At 51.7% G+C, this 23,838-nt stretch overlaps 14 protein-coding genes across 14 annotated transcripts; 6 read left to right on the top strand and 8 right to left on the bottom strand.

Annotated features, from left to right (window-relative positions):
* Positions 1-217: 217 nt before the first annotated feature.
* Aspvir_005967 (molybdopterin molybdotransferase MoeA) lies at positions 218-1,576 on the top strand (the record flags this gene model as incomplete). Its single annotated transcript, XM_043269177.1, has 1 exon — positions 218-1,576. One exon carries the CDS (start codon positions 218-220, stop codon positions 1,574-1,576), a length of 1,359 nt encoding a protein of 452 aa, XP_043125112.1.
* Positions 1,577-1,606: 30 nt separating this feature from the next.
* Aspvir_005966 (molybdenum cofactor guanylyltransferase) lies at positions 1,607-2,296 on the bottom strand (the record flags this gene model as incomplete). Its single annotated transcript, XM_043269176.1, has 1 exon — positions 1,607-2,296. The coding sequence occupies one exon, from the start codon at positions 2,294-2,296 to the stop codon at positions 1,607-1,609; it is 690 nt and encodes a 229-aa protein (XP_043125111.1).
* Positions 2,297-2,535: 239 nt separating this feature from the next.
* Aspvir_005965 (uncharacterized protein) lies at positions 2,536-2,784 on the bottom strand (the record flags this gene model as incomplete). The annotated part of the gene is made up of 1 exon (XM_043269175.1): positions 2,536-2,784. One exon carries the CDS (start codon positions 2,782-2,784, stop codon positions 2,536-2,538), a length of 249 nt encoding a protein of 82 aa, XP_043125110.1.
* A 505-nt stretch (positions 2,785-3,289) lies between these two features.
* On the bottom strand, positions 3,290-4,162 carry Aspvir_005964 (class I SAM-dependent methyltransferase; the record flags this gene model as incomplete). Its single annotated transcript, XM_043269174.1, has 1 exon — positions 3,290-4,162. The coding sequence occupies one exon, from the start codon at positions 4,160-4,162 to the stop codon at positions 3,290-3,292; it is 873 nt and encodes a 290-aa protein (XP_043125109.1).
* Positions 4,163-4,351: 189 nt separating this feature from the next.
* Positions 4,352-6,028, top strand: Aspvir_005963 (uncharacterized protein; the record flags this gene model as incomplete). Its single annotated transcript, XM_043269173.1, has 1 exon — positions 4,352-6,028. The coding sequence occupies one exon, from the start codon at positions 4,352-4,354 to the stop codon at positions 6,026-6,028; it is 1,677 nt and encodes a 558-aa protein (XP_043125108.1).
* A 243-nt stretch (positions 6,029-6,271) lies between these two features.
* Aspvir_005962 (class I SAM-dependent methyltransferase) lies at positions 6,272-7,139 on the top strand (the record flags this gene model as incomplete). The annotated part of the gene is made up of 2 exons (XM_043269172.1): positions 6,272-6,403; positions 6,453-7,139. The coding sequence occupies 2 exons, from the start codon at positions 6,272-6,274 to the stop codon at positions 7,137-7,139; spliced, it is 819 nt and encodes a 272-aa protein (XP_043125107.1).
* An 11-nt stretch (positions 7,140-7,150) lies between these two features.
* On the bottom strand, positions 7,151-7,988 carry Aspvir_005961 (alpha/beta hydrolase; the record flags this gene model as incomplete). Its single annotated transcript, XM_043269171.1, has 2 exons — positions 7,151-7,513; positions 7,578-7,988. 2 exons carry the CDS (start codon positions 7,986-7,988, stop codon positions 7,151-7,153), a joined length of 774 nt encoding a protein of 257 aa, XP_043125106.1.
* Positions 7,989-8,347: 359 nt separating this feature from the next.
* Positions 8,348-9,117, top strand: Aspvir_005960 (putative integral membrane protein; the record flags this gene model as incomplete). Its single annotated transcript, XM_043269170.1, has 3 exons — positions 8,348-8,527; positions 8,582-8,839; positions 8,890-9,117. The coding sequence occupies 3 exons, from the start codon at positions 8,348-8,350 to the stop codon at positions 9,115-9,117; spliced, it is 666 nt and encodes a 221-aa protein (XP_043125105.1).
* Positions 9,118-9,938: 821 nt separating this feature from the next.
* Positions 9,939-11,857, bottom strand: Aspvir_005959 (adenosine deaminase family protein; the record flags this gene model as incomplete). The annotated part of the gene is made up of 4 exons (XM_043269169.1): positions 9,939-10,154; positions 10,210-10,727; positions 10,776-11,648; positions 11,701-11,857. 4 exons carry the CDS (start codon positions 11,855-11,857, stop codon positions 9,939-9,941), a joined length of 1,764 nt encoding a protein of 587 aa, XP_043125104.1.
* A 1,522-nt stretch (positions 11,858-13,379) lies between these two features.
* Aspvir_005958 (uncharacterized protein) lies at positions 13,380-15,005 on the bottom strand (the record flags this gene model as incomplete). The annotated part of the gene is made up of 2 exons (XM_043269168.1): positions 13,380-13,851; positions 13,897-15,005. 2 exons carry the CDS (start codon positions 15,003-15,005, stop codon positions 13,380-13,382), a joined length of 1,581 nt encoding a protein of 526 aa, XP_043125103.1.
* Positions 15,006-15,679: 674 nt separating this feature from the next.
* On the top strand, positions 15,680-17,176 carry Aspvir_005957 (uncharacterized protein; the record flags this gene model as incomplete). Its single annotated transcript, XM_043269167.1, has 1 exon — positions 15,680-17,176. One exon carries the CDS (start codon positions 15,680-15,682, stop codon positions 17,174-17,176), a length of 1,497 nt encoding a protein of 498 aa, XP_043125102.1.
* Positions 17,177-17,290: 114 nt separating this feature from the next.
* Aspvir_005956 (uncharacterized protein) lies at positions 17,291-17,890 on the top strand (the record flags this gene model as incomplete). Its single annotated transcript, XM_043269166.1, has 1 exon — positions 17,291-17,890. The coding sequence occupies one exon, from the start codon at positions 17,291-17,293 to the stop codon at positions 17,888-17,890; it is 600 nt and encodes a 199-aa protein (XP_043125101.1).
* A 271-nt stretch (positions 17,891-18,161) lies between these two features.
* Positions 18,162-18,672, bottom strand: Aspvir_005955 (putative glyoxalase family protein; the record flags this gene model as incomplete). Its single annotated transcript, XM_043269165.1, has 3 exons — positions 18,162-18,238; positions 18,296-18,492; positions 18,539-18,672. The coding sequence occupies 3 exons, from the start codon at positions 18,670-18,672 to the stop codon at positions 18,162-18,164; spliced, it is 408 nt and encodes a 135-aa protein (XP_043125100.1).
* A 179-nt stretch (positions 18,673-18,851) lies between these two features.
* On the bottom strand, positions 18,852-20,798 carry Aspvir_005954 (uncharacterized protein; the record flags this gene model as incomplete). Its single annotated transcript, XM_043269164.1, has 1 exon — positions 18,852-20,798. The coding sequence occupies one exon, from the start codon at positions 20,796-20,798 to the stop codon at positions 18,852-18,854; it is 1,947 nt and encodes a 648-aa protein (XP_043125099.1).
* Positions 20,799-23,838: the final 3,040 nt, after the last annotated feature.

The following is a 23,838-nucleotide window of genomic DNA, read 5'->3' as shown; positions in this document are numbered from 1 at the left end:
TCAACATTCCTGTTTACGAACAGTTCGTGGTGTCCAACAGAACAGGAATAGTACTAGACGCATGCAGGTTGGCAATTCTCGTCAAGGTCTATGGGAGAGTTGAGCAGACTCGTGATCTGCAAACATCACCGCGCAATCTTACAAAAGACATGACCCCATCATAAGATATTGATATTACATTAGGGGTTGAAACTACCGATTAAGCTGTGTCATCGCCATGATGGCTATCCTTTATTCTGAGGCATTGCAGCTGATTCAGGCGGAGGCTCAGCAACATCGCGACGCCTTTGTCGCTGATGGGGAACCTGTTCCTATCAGCCAGGCACGGAATCGTATTGCTCGCGAGACCGTTACAAGTCCCATATCGACCCCAAACTTCGATACCTCTGCTATGGACGGGTATGCGCTGAGCTCCTCTGCGACACAGGATGCGACCATCGACCACCCGGTGACATTTGAAGTTAAAGGCATGATCGCCGCAGGAGATGAGCCTTTGCTGATTGCCGCTGATGAACAATCGGGCCCCCCTGTCTGCGTGGAGATCATGACAGGAGCTCCCTTCCCGACCAGCGTGAGCGGCGCTGAATTGGACTGCTGTGTGCGAAACGAGGATGTGACAGTTACCGTGGACGAAGCGTTCAGCCGCCGCTATATTCGAGTCTTCAAGCCAGCGAACGCGCGGCAAAATCGAAGGTTAGCAGGGAGCGACTTTAAGAAAAGCGACGTCCTTGTTGACGTGGGAGAAGTGGTCCATCCAGGCCACATCCTGTCAATGGCATCGGTTGGAATCACCGAGATTGCAGTCATGCGCAAGCCTCGGGTAGCTGTCGTCTCTACTGGCTCGGAGCTGTTGCCTTCTTCACTTGATCACTCGCCCTTATATCGGATCAGCGACGCGAACGGACCCTATCTAACTGCGACCTTGGAGAGTTGGGGTGCTTCAGTGGACTTTTTGGGAATCGTCCACGATGATGCTGAGACTCTGGAACAGTCTCTGGCTTCGATTCTGAGGAAGAAGGAATACGATATGATCATCACCTCTGGGGCTGTTTCGGCCGGACGATGCGACTTGATTCCTGGGGTGATTCGTCGATTGAATGCTCGAGTCGTGTTTCACAAGGTCGCCATGAGACCAGGCCATCCTGTACTTTTCGCCCAGATTCCTGATTCTTCGAGCAATGATGGACATCTCTGGCCCGAAACGGCGTTCTTTGGGTTGCCCGGGAACCCCGTAGCCAGTGCTGCCTGTCTGCGCTTCTTGGTCCTTCCATACTTGAAATACCTACAGCACCAGCGACCAGACGATCCATCGCATGCATATCTTCTCCCTCCTGACGACAGGGAAACCTCAACCACCAAAGAGCATCCAGTAGTATCTACATTCCGCGGGGACATGGACGTCTTCCGGCCGGCATTGGTCCGTGGCTCGTCAGGCCATGTACAGGTCAAGCTCATACAGGATCACAGTCCAGGAAAGATCAAGCCTTTTCTGCATTCAAATTGTTGGATCCATATCGACCGGGGCGTTTCCGAATTGAAAGCAGGTGACATTGTCGACATTTACCCAAGCCATTGAGTTGCATCTGCGGACCAACTTCTCCCTCCTCTATGAACTCGCCTGGGGTTTGGCTTCCATATTCGACGCCAGCTCCAAATCGGCTGGCGTATTGACATTGAAGATCCACTTCTCCTCGCGTGGTCGTATCGTCTTGCCACGCAAACGCTTCACCACCGCACTGGGTCCGAGAATTCCATTTTGAATGTTCTCTTTGAGTGCGCGCAGGGCCTCCGGAGACCAGATACTCAGTAAAGGCTCCCAGAAACCATCTCTATTCTCAAAACAGATGACTGGTTCAGTCCAGTCGCGTCGAAGTTGAGACAGTGCGGCGACAGATATGAATGGATAGTCGCAGGCAACTACCAGCCAGTGAGCACTTTCGTCCTGGTAATGACCAGCCAGTAATCCGGCTGCCGGGCCAATTCCGGTGCTGTCATGTTCAATGGGTACTCCCGGACCGTCGTAGACTACGTGTACCGGGAAAGTGATAGCCCCGTGTTTGAGAATCATTTGATGGTTTGTGACGGCGGTGATATGGGGATCGTTCTCAATGGCTTTTAATGAGTGGGGATGGCGCAATGAGAGAAACACCTCATCTGACTCGGGACATGCCTCGTGTAGGATGAGCAGCAGATGTACGAACAGGGGGATATCACCGACGACACGTAAAAGTTCTTTGCGAGCGCCCATTCGCGATGAGTGGCCACCCGCCAGCAAGAGTGGTTTAAGAGTAGGCATCGAGGATCCTAAGGTAGGAGGTAGGATTCTCCTGAATACAAATCCAGGGAAGCGTGAATTGCCGGTTACCTCTGCGTTTAAAGCCAAAACCATGTGGGGAACAACCCTGCAGTCAAAATGACGACATACATCGGGCTTGAATGTGATCTTAGTCCTTAATTCATGCAGGTCATGTCATTCAGATATATACATTAAGTCCATGTCTCCAGAATAGATATTTCACCATGCTTCCCCCTAGTTCAAGTGCGACCGGTATTCCCTTGATCGCGCTGTTCCAACATGTCGCTGTCGAAGCGAGGATCCAGCTTGTTTAGGATCTTGCTCGAGTGAGGCTTGGAGGTTTCAGGGGCGGTTGCTTTGGCTCCGGGGCCCCCAAAAGCAGGGGCTTGAGAGGTATCTTTGGCTTGGCTTTGATCCGAGACTTCGGACGAGTCGACGACGTTGGATGCCTGCGTAGGATCCCGCTGGAAGGAAGGCGGCTGCGACATGTTGGTAGTTGTATGGCGATGTGACGCGAGATGAGAGTTCGAGGATAAGAAGCAAGTTTAATCGGCACAACTGATTAATGGCTTTGATTCCGTTCATCCTTTACATTGCAATGTCAATTTATACATCGACACTGCCGAGCCTGCCGTCGGTTACATCATGTTGATGTTGCCAGCTCCATCTTCTACTATATGATGCAACCGCTGAATTTCTCCGCGGAATCTCCGACATAATGTCACAACATCATTTCCAGCATGAAATTTCCAGCCGTCAATATGCTGCTATGCACCCATGTTCTGGTAATAATAACAACCGATGTGAGTGGGCAATCTAGATGCCTTGAATCCTGCAGGCTCGTCTAAAGCAGGGAGAGCAAACCCCTAGTCTTTGGATAAGAAAGCTGACTGGGCTTCTGGGACATTTCATGGAGTTATATTATTGAGGTAGGTAAGTCAAGTGCAGGGCTATATGGCAAGATATAGTAGTGCCTCATTCCTATCGTAGACCTCAATATGCTGAACAGCTATGGATGCCTTTTCTCGCTACGCACACCACTCTGGGCATAGACAACGCCACTCCTTGAGCCGCCTCTCGACAGCAATCTGCAATCAATTGATTTATATTCCTCGCTTCCTCCAGCATCCCCTTCCGCTGCAAGGACCGAGCAAACTCCTCCATTGTCATCAGATGTTGGTCCCCATTCGCCATAGCCAGCTCCCTGCGATCCCGGAAATGATCCAGGCGGGCATCTGTAAAGCCATTGTGTTGAAGGATACCGGGTAAGCTCAGCACCCAATCATGTCTTCCATTTGAGCGGACAAAACGAAGCAGCCGGTCAAACGCTGGGGCGTCTGTGTCTGCATTCGCCTTGACGATGTGTGTATCGGGGTAATTGAGATCATCCCACTGGATGTACCCGCCGGGCTTCAGCATGCGGTACGCATTCTGGATAATGGGGACGGGATCGCTGTGTTCTACCACCAGGATGAGGAGACGGAGGTGGACGATGTCGTATTTTCCGACGAGATGTTCCGGAACAGGACTGAGGATGTCCCAGTTGTACAGGGTGACGTTGTCTGGCAGCCATTGAGCCGGTGGGCCGTAGGAGAGATCGATGTCGAAGCCGTGGAGGATCGCTGGGGCTGGTAATTCACAGCCGAGATCCAGGAGCCAGATGCCTGTGCCGCAGGCGAGGTCCGCAATTCTCAGGGGCGACAAGGGTTGGGTATGTGGCATGGGGATAGATGGATGTAGGTTGAAGGTCAACGAGTTCTTCCAGAGGTAGAACTGGAGGTTCAGACGACATGTGGCAGCATAGCCCTTGTCGAGCATGTAGCCATTGCCGTCGGCCAGATGGAAGCCAGAGGAGATGGTCTCCATAGTGAGACAGATGAGAGAGGCAAGAGTGTGACAAGCTTTGAGGACGGCTTGGCCATTCTACTATAAATGCAAAAAGTTGAACGGGGGCAGAAAAAGGGCCTCCACACTGGATCCTTCGTCGTATTCCTGCTGCATTATAAATCCAGCGAACGAGACACTGATTCAACGTGTCCATTCTTCACTACTGCCATGTCGTCTATTCAGGTTGGCCTTGCCGTGGGCAACGGCACTGGTCCCGAGCTGACAGCCGTCTTTGAACGTGTTATTCAATCGCTGGCTGCCCCCTACAATGTCACCGTCGCTTTCCTGCGTTCCTCACGCATCTACCATTCGTACTCCTCGCTACTAGCTGTCAATGACACCGACGCTGTGACGGAAGAAACCCTGGTAGACGCCGCCCATTACCGGCAATTCTGCAAAGAAGCCGTATCCTGCGGCGTGCGCGCTATATTCCGCACTTCGATCAGTGCGCAAGCCCTCTACCTCGTCCGCGAACAGCTCCAAGCGATCAAAGTCGAACACTTCGTTTTGAGTCCCACCTCGTCCATCCTCCTCGTTCGCGACCAGGCACAGGGATTCTACTCGGGCACCAACAGCGTCAACACCACCAAGGATGCCGTCTCCCGCACCGCGCACTTCAGCAAGGCGGTCTTCACGCGCATCCTCTCGTACGCACTCGGTCGCACCAATCAGCTGTGGGGAAAAACCAACTCGGTCACGATGGTCTACAAATTCCACCTCTTCGACGGGCTTTTCCACACCTGGGCAACAGAGTGGGAACGGACCTTTGGCGTCACGATCTGGTTTGTGCAGGGGGACACCATGAACCGCGACCTCCTCGCCTTCGGAGTGAGCGGCCACAATCTGCTCATTTCGGGCAACGAGTACGCCGATATCATGCAGACCATCCTGCTCGATAGGTTTGGCTTCGGGGCGCAGGAGTCCGCCTGTGCAGAGAACGTGTATCTTCACCCGGATGTGCAGGGCCTGAGCGAGTACCAGACTGCCCATGGATCAGCGGATGATCTGGTAGGTCAGGGCATTGTCAATCCGACGGCTACGATCCGCGCCGCGGCCGCGCTGTTGGAGGATCAGGCAGGCTGTTTGGGGGCCAAACAGCGGGCCAATCGCGCGTTGAAGGATTTGGGGGCCAAGGGCATTGGGACGCCCGATCAGGGAGGCACAGCTACGACGGAGAGGTTTGTGGAAGCTTTCCTGCAGGGATTAGAGGGGCCACTCGACACGCTCCACTACGACATCTCCCGGTTTCGGGGGAAGCGAACTGCCGTGGTGGTCGTGGACTTCCAAAACGATTTCGTCACGCGGTACCAGAACCAATCGGCCATGGCACGGGTCGCGGGGAACATCCCGCGGGTGGTGGAATGGGCCCGACAGGCTCGTATTGAGGTGATTTTCGTTCGGTTTCTGGGTGACGAGCAATTTCAGGGCCCTGGCTGGCGCTACCGCAATCAGACGCAGGGGCGCCGGCCGTGGTGCGTCCAGGGGACATGGGGTGCCGATCTCTTCGGTAGTGTTACGGTCCAAGGCGACGAACGCGTGTTCGACAAGAAAGCCAAGTTTGATCCGTTCCTGACCGAAGAGTTTGCGCGGTATATCGCTGCTCGGGGATTTGAGCAGCTGGTGGTGCTGGGTTTGTACACGGATGTCTGTGTTGATGCCACAGTGCGAGCAGCGTTTCAGCGGGGACTGTGGACCACACTGGTGAGAGAGTGTACGGCAGCGTTGCATTTTTCGGAGGAGCAGATGCTGGCTTACATGCAGCAGGTATATGGCAGCGAGGTGGTCAAGATGGACGATTTGCTGGCGGCCGCAAAGGAGAATGGGCCCGTTTCTAGCAGTGGATAGGGAGTAGATAGGCTCGTTTCATTATTATTGGCTATCCAACAACCGCTGCATAGCTTAGCTATGTCCGTAATTGGAGCAGATAAAGACCCGAGGTTACATTTATTGCAATTGATCCCTGTCGAGACTCATGTGGCCGATGAGCCGGATGTTAATGGCCGAAGCTAAATAGATGACGGTGAGACATGTCCGCATCTCGTAAGAATTTTATAACCCTCAACACACGAAGCATGGACAAGTCCAACAATGTCTCCGATTGACAGCTCAGTCTGGTTCCAACCTCATATCGGCCCGCGTCTTAGGCCGTCCGTTCGATATGTCTACAACCACTGGAGCGGCATACCCGACGAGGATCTCCCCTCCCATTTACACGACATTGTATGTGAATCGATTCATCCCAAGCCCTGCATTATAGTAACCTTTTTAGCGCGAAAAAGCCTGGCCCCTAGGTCAATACCCCTGCATCGGCCTCTGGATCTTCGTCCTCCCTGGTTTGGCCGCCCTTCCGCAATTCCCCGTGATCCTGGCTCAAGCGCGGCAGCCCCAATCTAGGATACTGGATTTGGGATGTGATCTGGGACAGGAGCTGCGCTTGCTGGCGGCCCATGGCGTTCCAACCGACCTGATGTGGGCGGTGGATATCGAGCCAGGTCTATGGCAGTTGGGATTCGAATTATTCCGTGATAGGGACCGGATGAAGGCGAGGTTCATTCAGGGAGATTTTCTGAGCATGGCGGACGAAAGCTTCAATGACCTTAAAGGCAACGTGGATGTGGTGATAGCCTCGCAGTTTCTTCATCTGTTTAGCTGGGAGGGCCAGATCGTCGCGACGAAGCGCATCGTCGCACTGTCTAAGCCGGGGACGATGCTAGTGGGATATCAACAGGGCAGGAAGACGGCCCGGGAGTATATGCGACCCTGGGGCATGTTGTTCTACCATAATCTGGAGTCATTTGTCGAACTGTGGGATGTGGTACAACAGGATACAAACACACAGTGGAGGCTCGAAGTGGCCGAAGTAGATCTCAAGGCATGGGGCATGGAGGATGAGGACGTGCAATGGATGCCGGCAGATCGCCAAGGGATCAACTTTGTCATTACTCGCATCTCATGATCTTTCACTACTCAGTTCTTCATACCCTCAAACACCCCGAGAAACCCCTGCAGCAGTGCCACGCACTCGTCGATCCGATTCAGAAACGGCGCACAGTGACTGCAGATCATGTCCTCGACCATCCAGTCTTTCTGGGTAGCGGCAATCATGGCACGCTGAGCGCCCTCGGGAATAGCCTTGTCCAGAGTAGGAACAATAAATGCCAGTCGTCCGGCATACGCCTGGTCTGCCCACGCGGGAGCAGGCTGCGGGGAGTTGAACGCCAACGTGGAATGAGGCCGGATGTAACCCGCGAGATTTTGGGCTACGTCCTGATCAACATCGGCGGCAAAGTTGCCGGCAGGGTCGTCGGCGGTGTTCACTTTGTCGTACGGCTACAGAACGTCACTCATCTGTTCAGATTCACTCAAGTCTAGTCGTAGGGAAGAGTGGTAGTACTTTGTCCAACAAAATCCACGGGGGCAGAGTCCCTCCCTGCAATCCCCAACAACTTAATCCTTCTGGAACCAGGAACGCCGCGATGAACACCATTCCTACGATGCCACCAGACTTGCCTTGTTGCATTCGTTCTGTTTTGGCAAGTCCCTTGGCGGCCGCGGCTCCAGGCATTCCTGCATAGGAGTGCATGACCAGAAGGACATCGCGGCCCTCTGCTTCCACGAGCGGACGAATGACGCTGGTGACGGCATCAGAATCAGCTTTGCAGTCTGCGCTCGTAGGATCCGCGGGGTCCAGAGATGGATATCCAGCATAGCGGACCGGATACCCGGCTGTGGTGAGAGCTTCGAGGAAAGGTTGGTAAAAGGCTGGAGTGATCCATGCACCGGGGACGAAGACGATAGTGGCCATTGTATTACGGTGTAGTCAATCAATTGTGTTTGGTAGACACAGTCTCGTGACGTCCGAGGTGAACCAGGCTCTTAATATATAAATATGATCTTGGAAGATAGCGGAAAACGCACGAACCCCCCCCTCATTTCCTCGTTCAGGGATTCTGATCCTTCCCATGTTTAGCTCGAGATCAACCTGGTCTGCCCCTCCTCCTGGTTCGGCGACCGACCCTTCCCACGCGAAGATAAATTAATTGGCATACTGGCCCCTGGGAGATAGGTCAACCGTCAGACTGTTTTGCTACAAGGTCTGACCTTGACCTGTCTTCTTGTGGGCCTGTCCACCTTGAGTATACCAGGTGGTGCTCCTCTCTCAGTATGGACTTCACTCCCCCGCCTGGCTTGGATCTTTCGGAATCCAAACGTTCTGAGCTATATGCGGCATATTCATCCACGTATGGACTGGCCGTGTTGGCAGTGCTGCTGCGGTTGCTGTGCCGGACCCGAGTGTCCAAGGTGGGACTGTGGTGGGATGATTACTTGATTTGCATAGCCTTGGTGAGTATCATAGCATGGTGCTCTCGGGACGATATTCTGAACGTGTCGATACAGGCCATGGTAACCGGAGAATACGTCGACATGATCGTCTGGGTGTATCGAGGAGTGGGAACACACATCTACCCTCTTGGGATGACCGGCTTCTCGAACTTCTTCATTAACCTCTTCGTCTGCGAGATCTTCTATACGCTGTCCATCTGTTTGACCAAATATTCCATCTTGATGTTCAACTGGCGCATCTTCGGCACCACCAACATCCGTATCCCAATATACGTCATATTCTTTCTGGTCACCGGCTGGGGGTTGGGAGTCGTACGTTGCATCACATCCTGAGCTTGGCTTTCTCTAACAGACCGATGCAGCTCTTCACCACAATCTTCCAGTGTCTCCCCGTCCGTGGCTTCTGGGATAAATCCTTAGATCCACACTGCGGTGTGAACGTCACCCAATTCTTCATCGGCAACGCAGTCCCCAACATCATCACTGACTGGGCATTGCTGCTCCTCCCCATGCCATACATCTGGCGACTCCACAGGAACACCACGCAGAAAATCGCCATCAGCAGTGTCTTCGTGCTCGGAGGGTTGTAGGTCTCACTCCTCGCCTGGGTTCACTCCCCCAGCTGACCATGCAGTATCTGCATCATTTCCATCGTTAGATTAGTGATCATGCTCGACTCATATAGAGTCCCCTCGATCGATGTCACTTGGGTATTTGTCGGTCCCTCGACCTGGACGGCGGTGGAGACTAACATTGGAATTGTGTCTGGTGAGTCGACACCATCCGTTCGGAAGAACGCGCAGCTAATCATCAAGAGTGTCTGCCGTCGCTTCGTCCTCTGCTTCGTCTCATCGAGCGGGATCACGGGACGCAGGATAATGTTACTGCACCTAAGAAAAGTGCTCTGTCATATGGGGTGTTGAGTTCGACCGGGAAGCGCAGTAAACGTAGTAAGGTGCAGAATGACTCTGAGGTGCATTTGTCGACAATTGGTGTTACGACGACGGTGGACATTGAGGAATCGTATCGGTATTAGTTTGGTAGAGATGTCTATACCTTGAATGTTATTGATCAATATGTATTATGGCTTTGTGCCCGATGGCCCTCTGCGTTCGTCTTTGCGGATTCCTATCCCAGACCATCGAGATGAGACCCATATAGCTGATGAGATCGATGCAATAGATGACGAGAAAGAGGCGTCTTCCACCATTACTGGCCGGCTACACGACTGAATACCTATATACACTTGACCTATTTATCATTACCATCTCAGCTACCCTGTCAGGAGTAGCCCATTTGATTATAATATCATTCCCAGTTAGTATCGCAACTGAGACAGTGTTTGTAGCACTTGGTTTTTAGGTTCTGACACTGGATTCATAATTATTGTAACGTCAAAAGCGCTTGAGGATCAGTTGGCAACCTGGGCAACCTCCGCGGGCGGATACTTGTCGCCATACTCGGACACGATCCATTGGCAAAACTCCTCCCACTGCTGGTTCCAGTATTGAATGCGCTGGGCTTTGATACCGTCGCCACGTGCGGCTAGATCAATATCCCGAAGCCAGTCGGCATCGGACTGGTCCTCAAAGTTCGACCAGCGAAGACTGTTCTGCGCCAGGGCTCCCTACGGTTCGTTAGCTTTAGCTTTGATGCGAACGGGTTCCAACAGGGGGACCTACCAGTCCAGCGAGTCCGATGTTATCGAATCCTTGGATGGTTTGATAGAAATCAAAGCTCAAACCTGCAATGTCTTGCCCCAGAATGGCTGGGTCGTCGTTGCTGATGGCCGTGGGAACACCATGAGCGATCATCGCAGGGAGAGGATGGTGGAGGATATCCGTCGCCAGACGCAGCACTTCGTTGGAGATGGGGCACACTTCGACCATGACTGCCTTTTCAATCACCTCCTCGATGAGAGTTGGGTGCTTGTACAGGGAGAACCCGTGGCCGATGCGGCGGGAATTGAAGAGGATGGCGTCCACCAAGTTGTAGTCGGTCGAGTTGCCGTCTCCGAGTGTCTCGCCGGCGTGGAAGAAGAAGGGGATCGTGAGATTCAGATACTCTGTCTGCTCCCGGAACCAGATCAGTTCGGGGGCCAGGTCTGACAGCGGACGACCCAGATCTTCCTGGGCGACCAGATCGTAGCCACTGAACAGCTCCGGAAACCTTTGCTTGCGCTCAAGGGCAACCTTCATGCCTGAGACAGTTCAGCCACCTTCTCAGCATGCCCGGAAAGCAGACTTACTCTTGGTGATTTTCTCGCGGTTCTTGCTGCGAGTGTCGGACCAGATGACGCGGGCCCCCCAGAAATTCTTCCCCTTGTCGGTAGCCTGGAACTTTTCAATCTCCTCAATCATCACATCCCACCAGACGTCGAGGTTGGGATCAATGTCCTCCTGGCCGGTGTGGACCAATTTACCGCTGGAGCCGCCGCTGCGGATTTCCACCCAGTTGATGCCATCGTCGGCTAGGCCTTCAAACAGCTTCTGGTAGAATGTCCTCACGATAGGCTCATAGTTGACCATGGTATCTGCTGGGCCAAAGCACGCTTGGAATCGTCTCCAGATCTCGTCGACACCCAGCTCATGACGAATCGACTCCTCCGGGAGGATGGTGAGCTTGGACTTCATGAAATCCATAAAGCCTTGCCGGCCACCGGGAAACCGGTCGGCAGCGGTTTGGACCGAGATCTGGGTGTTGGGGACGTAATTGGCCGAGGAGATCGTTTCAGCCGAGGTGTTTATGGTCGTGTTGACATGCGCGAAAGCGACCGTGGCATTTTCCGCGCTCTGCTCATCCAGAATCGGTTGCGACGTGGAAATGACCATGCCTTCGGTCGCAAGAATGGTTTCGAGAATCGTTCCATATGGCAGCATGGCCGACAAGTGCGCATGCAACAGCGCACCCTTGGGCATGCGCTTGACAATCTTCCACAGCTTCGTGGAATTGATGTATGGCCGCGCCAGAGGGAACATCTCCCCGGCGAAACGCTCGTCCTCTGGATGCTCGAACATGCCATACTGCCGCCAATAGTCATCAATCTCCTCCTGCCGGATCGCCTGGACGATGACATCTGCCTGTCGAGCGACCGTCGACAGGTTCTGCCGAAACTCGTGATCTACAGCCCGGTCAGTATCCGTCGTCACTAGCGAGGCATGGCCGCGGCATACCTTGTCGCTGCCTCTTTTCTATGGTGATCATGGCCGATCGAGCCATGAGATGGCGCCGCACGGCACTGCCATTCGGATCCGGGACGTCATCAGGAATGACTTTGGCCGCGGTGAGCGACAGACACAGCGCATAGGCCACGAGACTCGGCAGTTTCATGGTGATCACGGGCCCTTGGCACTTGGCAGGATGGAGACGAAGAATTCTGACAGCTCTAACACGTCCAGCTAAAGCTATATATGAACATTTGGGCCGGGTGTCTCCGAGTTGACATTGCAGAGGCACAGAAAGCGTATTATTGCCGCATGTTTTGACCAGCTCTGCAGGGATTATCCCCTCAGCTGGCCCGATTTACATTCTCCGGCTCATGTAAGTGGTGGATTGCAGTGAGCACTATCGGACACTATTGGGTGGGCCCTTCTGTCCCTTGCTTGTGGCCCTGATTGCTGTTCCTGTTAGGTCATGGCTCATGCGGTGTGACTGCTCTCATCGAGTCAGGACGCACCTGCCCTGCGTATAGGGACTGTTCCCGGGGTGACGCCGTATCGGTTAACCCATTTGTGACCTTGGCATGTCTCCCCCCTTCTTGGCAATTGGCGATCAGCCTCAGCATTTCCGTTCTGGGCAGCCAGAGTTCGCCTAATTTTGAGTGATCTTCCAGCAGATGCAGAACTACCGAAAGTGGGCGTGAGATGATTATGCTAGTGTAGACAGGTAGACTACTAGCTGTACAGAGTACGATGGTAATCATGTCAACCGAGACGATGCGCCGATATTTTTTCGACATTCCAAGGTGCTCTCTTCTTTGCTTCTCCGTCAGGAGTCAGGACATGCCTACTTCAAGCTTCCGCCTCGAATCGTTCCCAGTGGAATTCACGGCCCGTTCCGCAACTTCTGGCCCAGGTCAGCGGCGCCGAAGACTTGAAATGTATAACTCATGCAGCTGCTGTTGGTCCTGCACTAGAACGAGGGCTGTGCGCTGTCATCTGGACAACGTGTCAACTCGTTCAAGATCAGGGGTGATACCTGTAGAGTCTGACTTGCTTCGGTCATAGACTTTGAACTGCAGTGTTTTATTGTGAATAATGCTCGGTTGCATGTATTTAGGGTTATGGCCATGGAATCAAGCGAAATATATATTTCTATCTGGACGGCCAACTTTTCCACGAAGCAAGCTTTCCTTGGTACCTAAATCTCAAGATTATTGCTCTATATACTTCGTATACTCTGACACGATTCCTAAAATTTTGTATTATATCGATTTAAACCAAGTGGACCTCGCTTATCATTATGGAGCCACGCAGAGCCCGAAACTACATTCATTATCCATAGCTATTGGTATTTACTATTGAGTGCATCGAAATCGAATATCCGTGCCAATTATCCTGTTTAAGGTCCAAAAAACATGCTTGCCAACAAAGCGTGCAGACATCGACGGATTCAGTAAAGGGCTGAATGCAAGGTGGCATGTCCATCCAGTCCATCAGCTGTCATCTTGGCCATGTCTATAGCTCGTAAACCAGTAGCCAGGAATGGGAAGAAAGTTTATTAACTTAATTATTGGGTTGGATGGATAGATCGTTCTCTGATTTATGACAACACACCTCTTAGTGTGAGGGACATTTCACAGCTTTTTCTATATAAGAGATATAACATATAAGACAACACTGAATTCTTATGATTATGCCTGCATTACTCCCTCAAGGACCCCCCTTTCCTCATCCGCCCACCATTTCCACAAAACTTCCTCACCCCTGCGCGCCTTTTGCGCCGCCCAATTGCGGTACATGCTGTCAATTTTCCGCACGCTGACCTCGTTGCTAACACACCACCGCTTGAGGTCAGCCTCCCACTCTTCATAAGTCATGCTCGGCTTGTTGTAGCGTGTACGGATGTTGCTCAGGGTATGCGTTCGCAGCGCCTTGGCCGCACTAGCAAACCGCGTATTGTCTTTTGGCGTGGACCTCGACGGAATGAGCGGTTTGAGGGACAGATACATGATTGTTTTGGACTCCTGCGCAGCAGCCATCAGAGGCAAGGCGGCCGTGGTGCAAAAGGGTTGGGGACCGAGGGCGAGGTAGGAGAGAGTCGTTGATGAAGTCACCAGGGAGCAAAGGGCGCTGATTGTGCATTCCGCAGATAGGTAATTGAATCTTTTTTGTCAGTTCCATATTTTAATCGATTGGGCAAAGACATACCTCGCGTTCAAATCCTGTGTGGAATAGGCCTGACCGATATCGAGAGTCTCCAATGCAGGATGACCTTGCAGGGATAAAATCAGCGCAGCCGCTCCCTCATCAGTTAGGCCAACTGATTGCATGGAAAGACGTTGCAGTGACTTATTCTGTTGCAGGCCATTGGCAAGCTCTTTTGCTCCTGCATCGCCGATCGGATTGCTGGACATATACAAAGAGGTAATAGGGCAATGCGGCGATGCCAGGTACGTGGCAATTGCCTCGCAGGCGGCAGTTGATATCCCGGTCGCGGACAGGTACAGGACTCTCATTGGCAACGGGGTTGGAGGAACGTAGGCTGCCAGTCCAGTGAACAGAGCAGCGACGCCTGCATCGCCAAGCTCTGTCTGATCCAGATCCAGTATCCGGAGGTTGGGAGTCTGTGTGATGAGACGGAAGAGGGAATCGGCCGACCCTGGACCGAGCGGATTCCTCTTCAGCCATAGATTCGTAACGGCAGGCGACTTGACCAGTGCATCTGTCAAGCGTGCAAACGATGGTCCGTCTATGCAATTCCCGGCTAGGTACCAGGTATCAATGCGGTCGGGGAATTCCTGCACGAAATCTGCGATTGCCTGTGCCCCGGTTGGGCCGATGATGTTATTTCCTAGTAGAAAATGCCGCACAAACGTGTTGGAGCGCAAACTGTGCATCAGCGTCGAGATATTTGGCGGACCAAGAGCCATCTTGCACAGATCCATCCGACCGTCTTCGTACAGCACTCCCTTATCAAACTCCAACGTCGGAACGTTGTAGTAAGGCTCGACTGCCGGCTGACTCTGCCCTGTAGCATCAGAAGCGGTCTCGTAGCTGCCGCCATGCTTTAAATGATTGAGGAAAGGCGTAAGAGAGTCCGCGTCGCTGATCTCGACGGGCATCGGCAGGCTGGATGCTCCTTTGAGCATGTCTGGGGTGACTGTCTGATCCCAGGGGCCTTGAGCTAGAATTCGATCCGACCAGCGCGGTCGAACGTCCGGCGGTGATGCATTCTCGTCTTCGGCGGCCGGAGAATCGCTGACTCGAAGCCGGTCGAGGGAGATGGGCTGCGCTGTTAGAACTGTTGCCGACGCCATCTTGTGTACTTTGCAGGTAGTTTCTCTCGGTCGGAAGTTAGGTTCTTATGTATTTTCAGGAATTAAGAGTATGACTCACGATGTGAACCAGCTCATAGGCTGATGCCAAGGGCAGATAGCCTTGGGGGTGGTGCGGCTGCGGCGCATTAAGGGCAATTATCCCACAGGGCAATACTATATAAAGGAGGGCCCGGGAGGTCTGTTGATGATATACTGTCAAGCACTTCAATGCTCCAGCATGAATTAACCTTTGCAATATCGACACAAGCAAATGTAGCATCTTCTGGAGCCACCCGTTTTTGGCAGGCTGGCATTGTCTTGGTAGATTCCCGTCAACATATCCAACTCAACTATTTTTATATAACAGTTATGTCAAGTCTTGTGTCTCGGTTGACCATTGTCAAATCAGGTCAGTCATATACTGCCAAGCATTTCAAATACTCTTAACAGATGCTAAATGTCCCGCGTACGGCTTACGCAGAATTTGATATCCACATTGCTGTGATTACCAGGCTGCTTTGGGCAAAGATCCGTCACGTCAAACGCCCCGGCTGCTTGGCCTCAACTTTGATTTTCTCAAACAAGTGATTATTTTCTTATTCAGTTGTTGCCAGGAATCTTGGCTAGATTCGTGTGTGCAAGGCAGAGACACCATTCTAGGATTCCAAGTCAATATGGAGACTGTAGAGATTCCTTTGATGTCAAGAGACAAATCTGATGGGGAAATCCAGGATGCAAGTCGGTCACAGCGAAAATTCAGCAGACGGGCGCTCCAAGCATGGAGATTCACTGTTGCTAGCGGTGCTTTAGCAGGTACATTGGTTCTGCTGGTTAATCTGATCACCCTTGCAGTAATGTACGGCAGATTCAGTGTGGTCGACTACACCATTACATTCTTTACTGGAAGTTGTCAAACAACACATATCGTCACCATTGTCTCACATATTCTAATCAACGTGCTGAGTACCATCCTGCTCGCCTCCAGCAACTTCAGCATGCAATGTCTGGGTTCGCCTACCAGGAGAGAAGTCGATTCAGCCCACTCTAAGCATCGTTGGTTAAGTATTGGCACTCCAACCGTTCGCAACCTTTTCTTCATTTCCAAGTCCAAGACCTTATTATGGCTGGTTCTGGGCGCTAGCTCATTTCCTTTGCATGTGTTTTGGAACTCGACTGTCTTTGAAACAAAGTCTACAAACGACTACCTCGCCGTCACCGTCACAGAGGACTTTTTGCAAGGTTCACAATGGACCATCCCATCGAAGTCTCACAACGTCAATGAGGCATACGCAGATGCTGATGCTAAAGCTGCCCATTACCACAATATAATTCAAAGCCTCCAGCAAGAAGCCATTGCCAGCAAGTCGGGCAACTCTTCAAGTGGACTCGAGTTTCTCGACGTGGAAGAGTGTCTCCGCGCTTATGACCAGGACAAGGTATCAGACCGCCAACATGTCCTTCTAGTCGTCGACAATGATGCCGTGGCTCCCCCAAATTCCTCAGTTCTAGCAATCTACTACAATGTTTTCTTCACAACCGGCGCGCCTCTCTTTCTCTGGATATGCAATTCCTCAACAAGTGATATTGATGTGATGAATGGGCGCGAATGGTCTTGCGCATCCGATCTTCTCAAGGATGGTGTCAACAACTGGATCCCTGGCGGAGCTGGCACAAATGGCGCAGTCCTTGGTTCTCAGAGAGATGTGCCGGTTCGCTACTGCTACTCTCAGCGAACACCTGAACAATGCAAAGCCAACATTGTCCCTCTCTTCTTGATCGTCGTGATCATCTGCAACGCTATCAAAATCGCCTCTTTTCTATACACCTTACAAATCACAAAGAAGGACCAACCTCTGTGCACAACTGGCGATGCGATTCAATCCTTTCTCAAACATCCAGACCCATACACACAAGGCCGTTGTCTTATCGCCAAATATGATTATGAGAAGCTCGGGTCAGAAGAATGGACGACTCGTGCGCTCAATGTCGGGGATCTCTGGGCAGGAGGACGATGGCGATGGGGCAAAGCTGTCAATTGGTGGCAATGGACGGTTTACATGCTCTGCGTATGCAGTGTCATTATCTTTGCCGGATTCTACCTACCACCCTTTAATATGCCGAATTTTATTACCGTATCGCAGTCCGCCATTGCGACACTCGGCCTCGGCTAACCTCATTCAACCTTGGCCGCTACCAAAGCAGGAGTCTCAAATCTGCTCACTGGCTTCGTGTGTGCCAATTCCCCGCAACTGATCGTTTCATACATCTACCTAGCACTCAACAACATGATGACTACCATGCTTGCTATGGCAGAATGGTGTAGCTACACTGTTGGGCCTACGAGCCAACCCAAGGCTCTCCGTGTCTCTTCTCCAGTGCCGGATACCGAGCAAAAGTCAACCTATACGCTCTCTGTTCCTCTGAAATGGGGCATACCAACGGCCATCTGCATAACGGTTCTACACTGGCTGATATCTGAAATGGTATTCCTTGCTCGTATCGATGTGTACGACGTCAATTCTGATGGATCCGGCACGCCCACTTCCGTTACCGATATCTTTTACTCGCCACTGGCTATGATTATCGCTGTATCCCTCGGTTCTGCAATGGTCGCGATCCTTATTGTGATCGGAATTTTCAAGAAATACCCGGAGTCCATGTCGCTGTCAGGATGTTGTAGCGCCAGTATAGCTGCTGCTTGCCAACCTTGTCGGGTTCATGGAAATGGAATAGGGAATCAAGAGTTTCCCGAAGACCTGGTGTACAAGAAAATCCAATGGGGCGTTGTGGAAAGCCCTGAGGAGAATATGCCATTGGGCATTGGGCATGCAACTTTCGCTGCTCAAGATGTGAGTCCTTTGGTAGAAGGGAAATTATATGCTTGATTTCGAGTTAGCGGTCCCGCCCTTTACTATGAAATGATTTGCGGAGTAGGATAACATTCGATACTCTTGCTGTTGTCCGGAACCATGTCAAACCAGAAATATTTTGCAGCTATCGCTGGTAGCTTATACATCGATGACCAAGGAAAATGTCACTAGATCAACTCAGGGATGATGTGATTTCAGTCATAGGCGAAGATGCATGTATTGAATGGATCTGACTCGAGAAACACGGAAAGGTTATGGACAAGCTACTAACAAGAGTCTCTACTAATTATAAACTAAACTCAAGGCGGTTTCCTGCGTAATCTCTGGCGAAGAAGCGTGTCGGGTATTTGACCCCCTTTTCCCCTACAATCTTATTATCAGTACAGTTTCGTGTCCCATCCACACAGGGTCTATCCTCACCTGAACATTCACCCGGTAAATCCGCCTGTAGAGGAGCAGCCGGGCCGCCTCGAAAGTGGTGATCATATATTCGTTGCTGCAGCTTTTGCAGGTCGTCCAATGAGCCTACACGAAGGCAGGGATGGCGAGGAGAATCCGGTTCATTCTGTCCGAGTGCAATGTGGATCTGCTGCTTTCCGTCTGGTGTAATATTGAACCTGACAATTAGCAACATTCCGCCCAGAGAGGAGTCCATATAATTACCAGGCAGTTGTGTCTTTCTGTAACTGGGGGACTGGAGTAGCAGTCAGCCCCAATGTATCCACATAGAATGTGTATGCGTCATTTAATGTCCCTGGAGGAACCAGGAGATTGATATGAGAGATTCCAGTGATCATCCCGAGGTATATCTATCAGTTCTTGGTTTATGATTCTGGTTGTGGGCACTCAAGTGGTTTATATAACTCCAATCAATAACTTTATCGGAACCCGAATCCCGTTGTCGGCAATCATCATCATCCTCATTATTTGTCATCACTGGTCATTAACTATAGTCATCAACTTCATTATCATCAATTCACGCTGTAATCCCCTGTGTAAAAGACAATGTGATATTTGCAGCCTGCACTGAAACCTCCCATGTCTTTCGTAAAGTTCTGATCCCCGTGATGCTAATTTTCCACCAGCCCGTAAAGAGTCTCCGATCGAGCTCATCTTCATCCAGAATCTCTGCCTCCAGCTGTCCGACTCCCTTCTTGCCATGTGCGACTAGCCAACGACTACCAACGCAGTTCTGTATATCGACTGGGAAGAAATGCCACCACTCAATCTTGCCGCAGTCGGGGTGACTGTTCCCGCGGTCGTGGCCATCTTTACTCCCGCAGTGACAGGAATACGCTCGCACACAGGGGACAGCCATCAAGTACCCCTGCTTGTCACCGGGGGCAAGATCGACAAACGTAATGCAGGAGTCATACAGCTCAGAATTATCCAGAGCCACCCCCTGTTGCCAGACGGCGCTGCGGATCAAAGGATCGCCAGTGACAGCATGAACAATGATGCTGTCCAGCCGTGTCTCAGCTGGAAACGGTGGAAGCTTTGGGCTCAATGTCCAGTCCACTAGGACAAAAAATTGGCAAAGATGCTCAAAGGACATGCAGTCGAACAGGTACGCATGGAACCCCCTTGGATGAGTTGATGCTTGATGACTTGCCAGCTCATTGAGAAGCAACAAGACCTGCTGCCGGTCTTCCGGTGGCGCCTCATTCCACCGGCGGCAGGACATGATTCCTTGCTGGATGGCTGTTCCTCCTGCGGCAAAGTAGTAGACGATGGTCCGCATAACAAGCCATAGAACCTGGAATCCGATCCAAAAGTACAGCGCTTCGGTCGGCTCACCGTCCAGCCGAATAAAAGTGCCCAGCAAACCTGCCAGGTTGACACAGATGCCGACCCCGAGTACGATTCGCCATAACATATGTCGCCGTATATTGGCAGGAATCCCCAAGACAATCTTTCCTTGCTCGCCCATACGAAGCGGAGACGGTAGGATACCCGCCACCAGGTGCCTTGTGCGCTTAAAAGGACTGTCGCGGCCCAGACCGGTCACCTGCAGCAGGACAGCAGCGACAGAGGCATGAGCCCAGCCCGCCATGGTCCACGCCCACACTCCTTGACTACCCACTTTCCGAAGTGTAAAGACCTCTATCAGCTTGACTAGCGAGAGCAAAAGCCAGAACCAATCCCTCCAGGGCGATGGAAGACTGCCTTGGTCGGGAATAAAACGGTAGATATCAATAGGCGATCCCTTCTCCGCCGCCGGGACCGTGTCCAGCGCCAGCTGAGCATTTTTATCCAGTGTGTAAATCACATGTGCTCTGTAGACGTTGTCGTGCGACTCCGACGCCTTGATCTGGGTGATTGCGTCCATTTGCGCCGCCTCGTGCGCTGTCATCATGCCAACCCAGCGCTTCCACTGTTGTAGGGAGACGAGAGGCGCAAGATCCGGCCAGCCATCTGCACTTCCCGTCCATGTCAAGGCCCATCGACCGATCCAGCGCCGACACGGGACGATCTCGATAGCACCCGCGTCGCCGAAATCGATACGGCTGCGCGCTCGTCGGAACCGGTTCACTGGGAGGAGGACTCCGAGCGCATTATCGACGAACTGATTGCGGAGGCCCATCGATTCGCGTAAGGAGTCTGGCACCGTGGCGGACAAGCACGCTTTAATCACATGAATCTGACCGAAACAGCTCATAGGAGCCCAGACAATGCCGCATGCCGCCTTGAGGCCGTGAATCAGCGCTTCCGCTATGGGGGCGCCTATAATAGTCGACACGGCCGAAATTTCCACTAGGTTGCCTCCTATCGGAGACATATCTGTTGTTGCAAGAGTTTGCACGAGAGAATTGAAGATTTCGGATATGGCGCTAAATAGCGAGAGGATCGGCCACAGAAGCCAGTCGATCACATGGTTGACGACGGCTGGAAGAGAGCCTTGTAGAGGAAGGGAAGCATTCATTTCGTCTTAGGCTTACTCACAACAAAAGAAAGGGGATACTTCAGCCAAGCGAGAGGCTGAGGAGCCTTCAGAATGAGATGAAGAGGTCCTCACCTCAGCTGGTGAGGGGCTGACGAGGTTCTGTGTGACCTAATCAGCCACAGCGGCCCAAGACTGGTGTTCTGTGATATTGGCATGTTTGGAGCCAATGAGCAGCTTTTCGCGGGCCGGGTATAGTTGCCAGAAGTTGTCAAGTAACTAGGCGAATTGTGTCTGAGACCTGACAACGCTATAGATAGAAGCAGATATGATTGGCCTGTTCGCGTTTTCTGCGGCATAGAGCGGCGTGATCTGTGCCTGCCTCTCTGTATGACAGCCGGTCCTCCATCGAACTGACCAAACTCAAGAAAGCCTCCACGAGGACCTAAGTGTCATGCAGGATATCCTGACTACACTTGTGACAATCTTACAGTTTGTTCTCTGGCTGACGCACTGGAAGATGCCCCGAGGTACGACACTGTAGCGATACTTGAGAGCCAAGGTGAGAAGCACCACTGTGGCTCATTCACTCCTGCTCAATAAGTTGGTGGGTGTTTTGACTTGGTTTGACTTCTCGTCAATCAACCTGTATACGTTCTTCGAGCTCGAGGCATTGATGACGGTGGGAACGCACTGCTAAACAATCCTTGAGGTTGTCACGACGTATCACATGAGCATCAAGAGAAATGGCCAAGGCCCCCTGGTGCTGGCCGAATATTCCAACGGCATTATGCTGCCTTGGAAGTTGGAAAAACTATCGAGCGCAACGGGGCCAGATCGCGGTTTTGGTCTCGACTTACACGTCAGGGCTCGCTTCCGAAGGAGTGTCTGCTTCATCTGTGTCACTTTGTCGGCTTAATTGACAGAATTTGCGCTTGGATCCCTCAGAAGAGATGAAAATATCCAATGTTCTGAGCGGTGATCGGTGAGATGGTCTCTCAGATCAAGAGCGATTTCGACCACGCTCTCTCTATACTGTGTAGCGGTTGACTATGACGTGGCATGTCTGTACTGTCCATTATCTTCTCTATTGACTCTTGAAATGCAAGATCCCGAGTCCTTTCTGGAGTTCTGCGTATGCTTTTCCCGAGCCCCTGTGGGTCTGATCTGGGCTTTAGCCATGTGTGACAATCGTTTTCAATCATAGCCATATCAATTGATATTTATCCTTTTTCCGCCTCTTGGTGCTGGTGGAATTGGTAGTAAATTCTGCTTTATGTTAGAGAGTAGGGTCCAATAGACCCAAGCTCGACTCGTGCCGATGTCCCTGGACTCAGACTTTCAGCGAAGGCCCATGGCATATAATTTAGACGGAACTTGCCGACGCCAGAGAGTCACGAGGGTTGTGTATGGAGATATCCGTCTATCTGCTAACTAGACCCGGATTGTGAATAAAATCCAACTTGGAAAGTGAATACAAGCCATGGACTACCGACTATATAAGATGGATGCTCCTTCTAACTCAGAAACTCTCTTCTCTCAAATTCCCTCTCTTTGACTACCCTCATCTCAACTGGTGTCCCCGAAAAGACGACAATATCTGCATATCTGTTGCCGTTTGAAAAGCTCCACCCTCGAATACACTACAATGGCCTCCTTCTTCCGTGAGGTGGGCCGAATTAATGGCCGATTGCACGTTGCTGCTATGCCAATTTCCAATGTTGCTGCCAGACACGATCCGGTGCATTCATTCTATCAGTATGATAGGTAGGTTATGAGTCCCTTTCTGTCTGCCATGTTGTGGACTAAGAAAAGGTAGTGAACAGGATGGCGATAATGTCGTTCAGTGGCTGTTCGGCCACGACGATGAGGAAGAAGCTGTTGATCATGAAGAAGAAGACGATATAATCTACATGACAAACTGCCCATCGTGCAGACGGAGTGCGTTACTACATACTGCCCTCATATATTGTACATTGTTAATGCCAATCGACAGGACTGGAAGCTGGTCGGAACGACCTGTGCCTAGGTTGCACGATTGTGGTTGCTGGGGGAATGGTCCTCTTTATGTTCTCGTTCTTTTTGCCCATTTTGCTCTTGCTCATATTCCTCTGAGGATGTCTCTCACTACTCGAAACCCATCTGGCTTCTACACTTGCTCCGTACAGTCGAACCAGATATCATCGCCTTAATGAAGATCACATTCGAGATTGGACCAACGACCCCACGGAATATGAGAGATACCTTCAATATTATGATCCCGACGCCAGTTGTGAACCTTGTCGCGGCCTGGCCTGAGGTCGTCGAACTGCATAGTGAGAGACGAGGAGTCTGATACGTCTTACAATAAATCGAGCTTAGGAAAGATGCTGCCAATGTTGAAGAGATGTATTTGATTGTCCAACGATTCCCAGAGATGATGTTGAAAGATGGCATGTAAATAACGCCTTGACGTCTCAATCAACGTTATTGACCCTTGAGGTGAGATGCGCAGTGATAGGTAGATCCAACATGCTTGCGCTTCCGCTCATACACTCGCCAATCAAACTTTCCCCATAACTTAGCTGACTCGGATCTGGTTCTGGTTCTGCACCATATTTCAACAGCATCTCCACCACCTCTGTTTTCTGTCTCACCCTCGCCCAATAGAGCGCTGAATGACCATCATCATCTCTTGCGTTAACATCCGCTCCACGCTGGAGAAGCATCTCACAGACCTTTGGGCTCCCAAGTCTTGTTGTGTAAATTAGAGGTGTTTCTGCCTCAGAGTTTCGGCACTCAACATCCTCTCCTAATTCCAGCAGCAAGCTAACAATGTCTACATAGTCACCGAGCGTGGCCCAGAAGATGAGTGGCTGACTAGGTCCATAGAAGGGGTATTTGCCCCTCACGTCCGCCCCTGCATCCAGAAAAGCCCTCACCACCTGAATATAGCCACGTTGCGTGGCGTCCGCAACGGCCTTCGCCTATGGTTTACAGCTCCCGTTTAACCACAGTAATAACCTCACAGCAGCTGCATGGCCCTCCTCAGCAGCTAGGTCAAGTACTCTTAATGCCCAGCCATGTTGCTTTACCATAGCAT

This window comes from Aspergillus viridinutans (assembly GCF_018404265.1).
Source record: "Aspergillus viridinutans IFM 47045 DNA, scaffold_3, whole genome shotgun sequence".
NCBI classification, from domain to species: Eukaryota; Fungi; Ascomycota; class Eurotiomycetes; order Eurotiales; family Aspergillaceae; genus Aspergillus; species Aspergillus viridinutans.
Note: the sequence above shows the minus strand (reverse complement) of the source record. Positions and strands in the feature narration are given on the sequence as shown.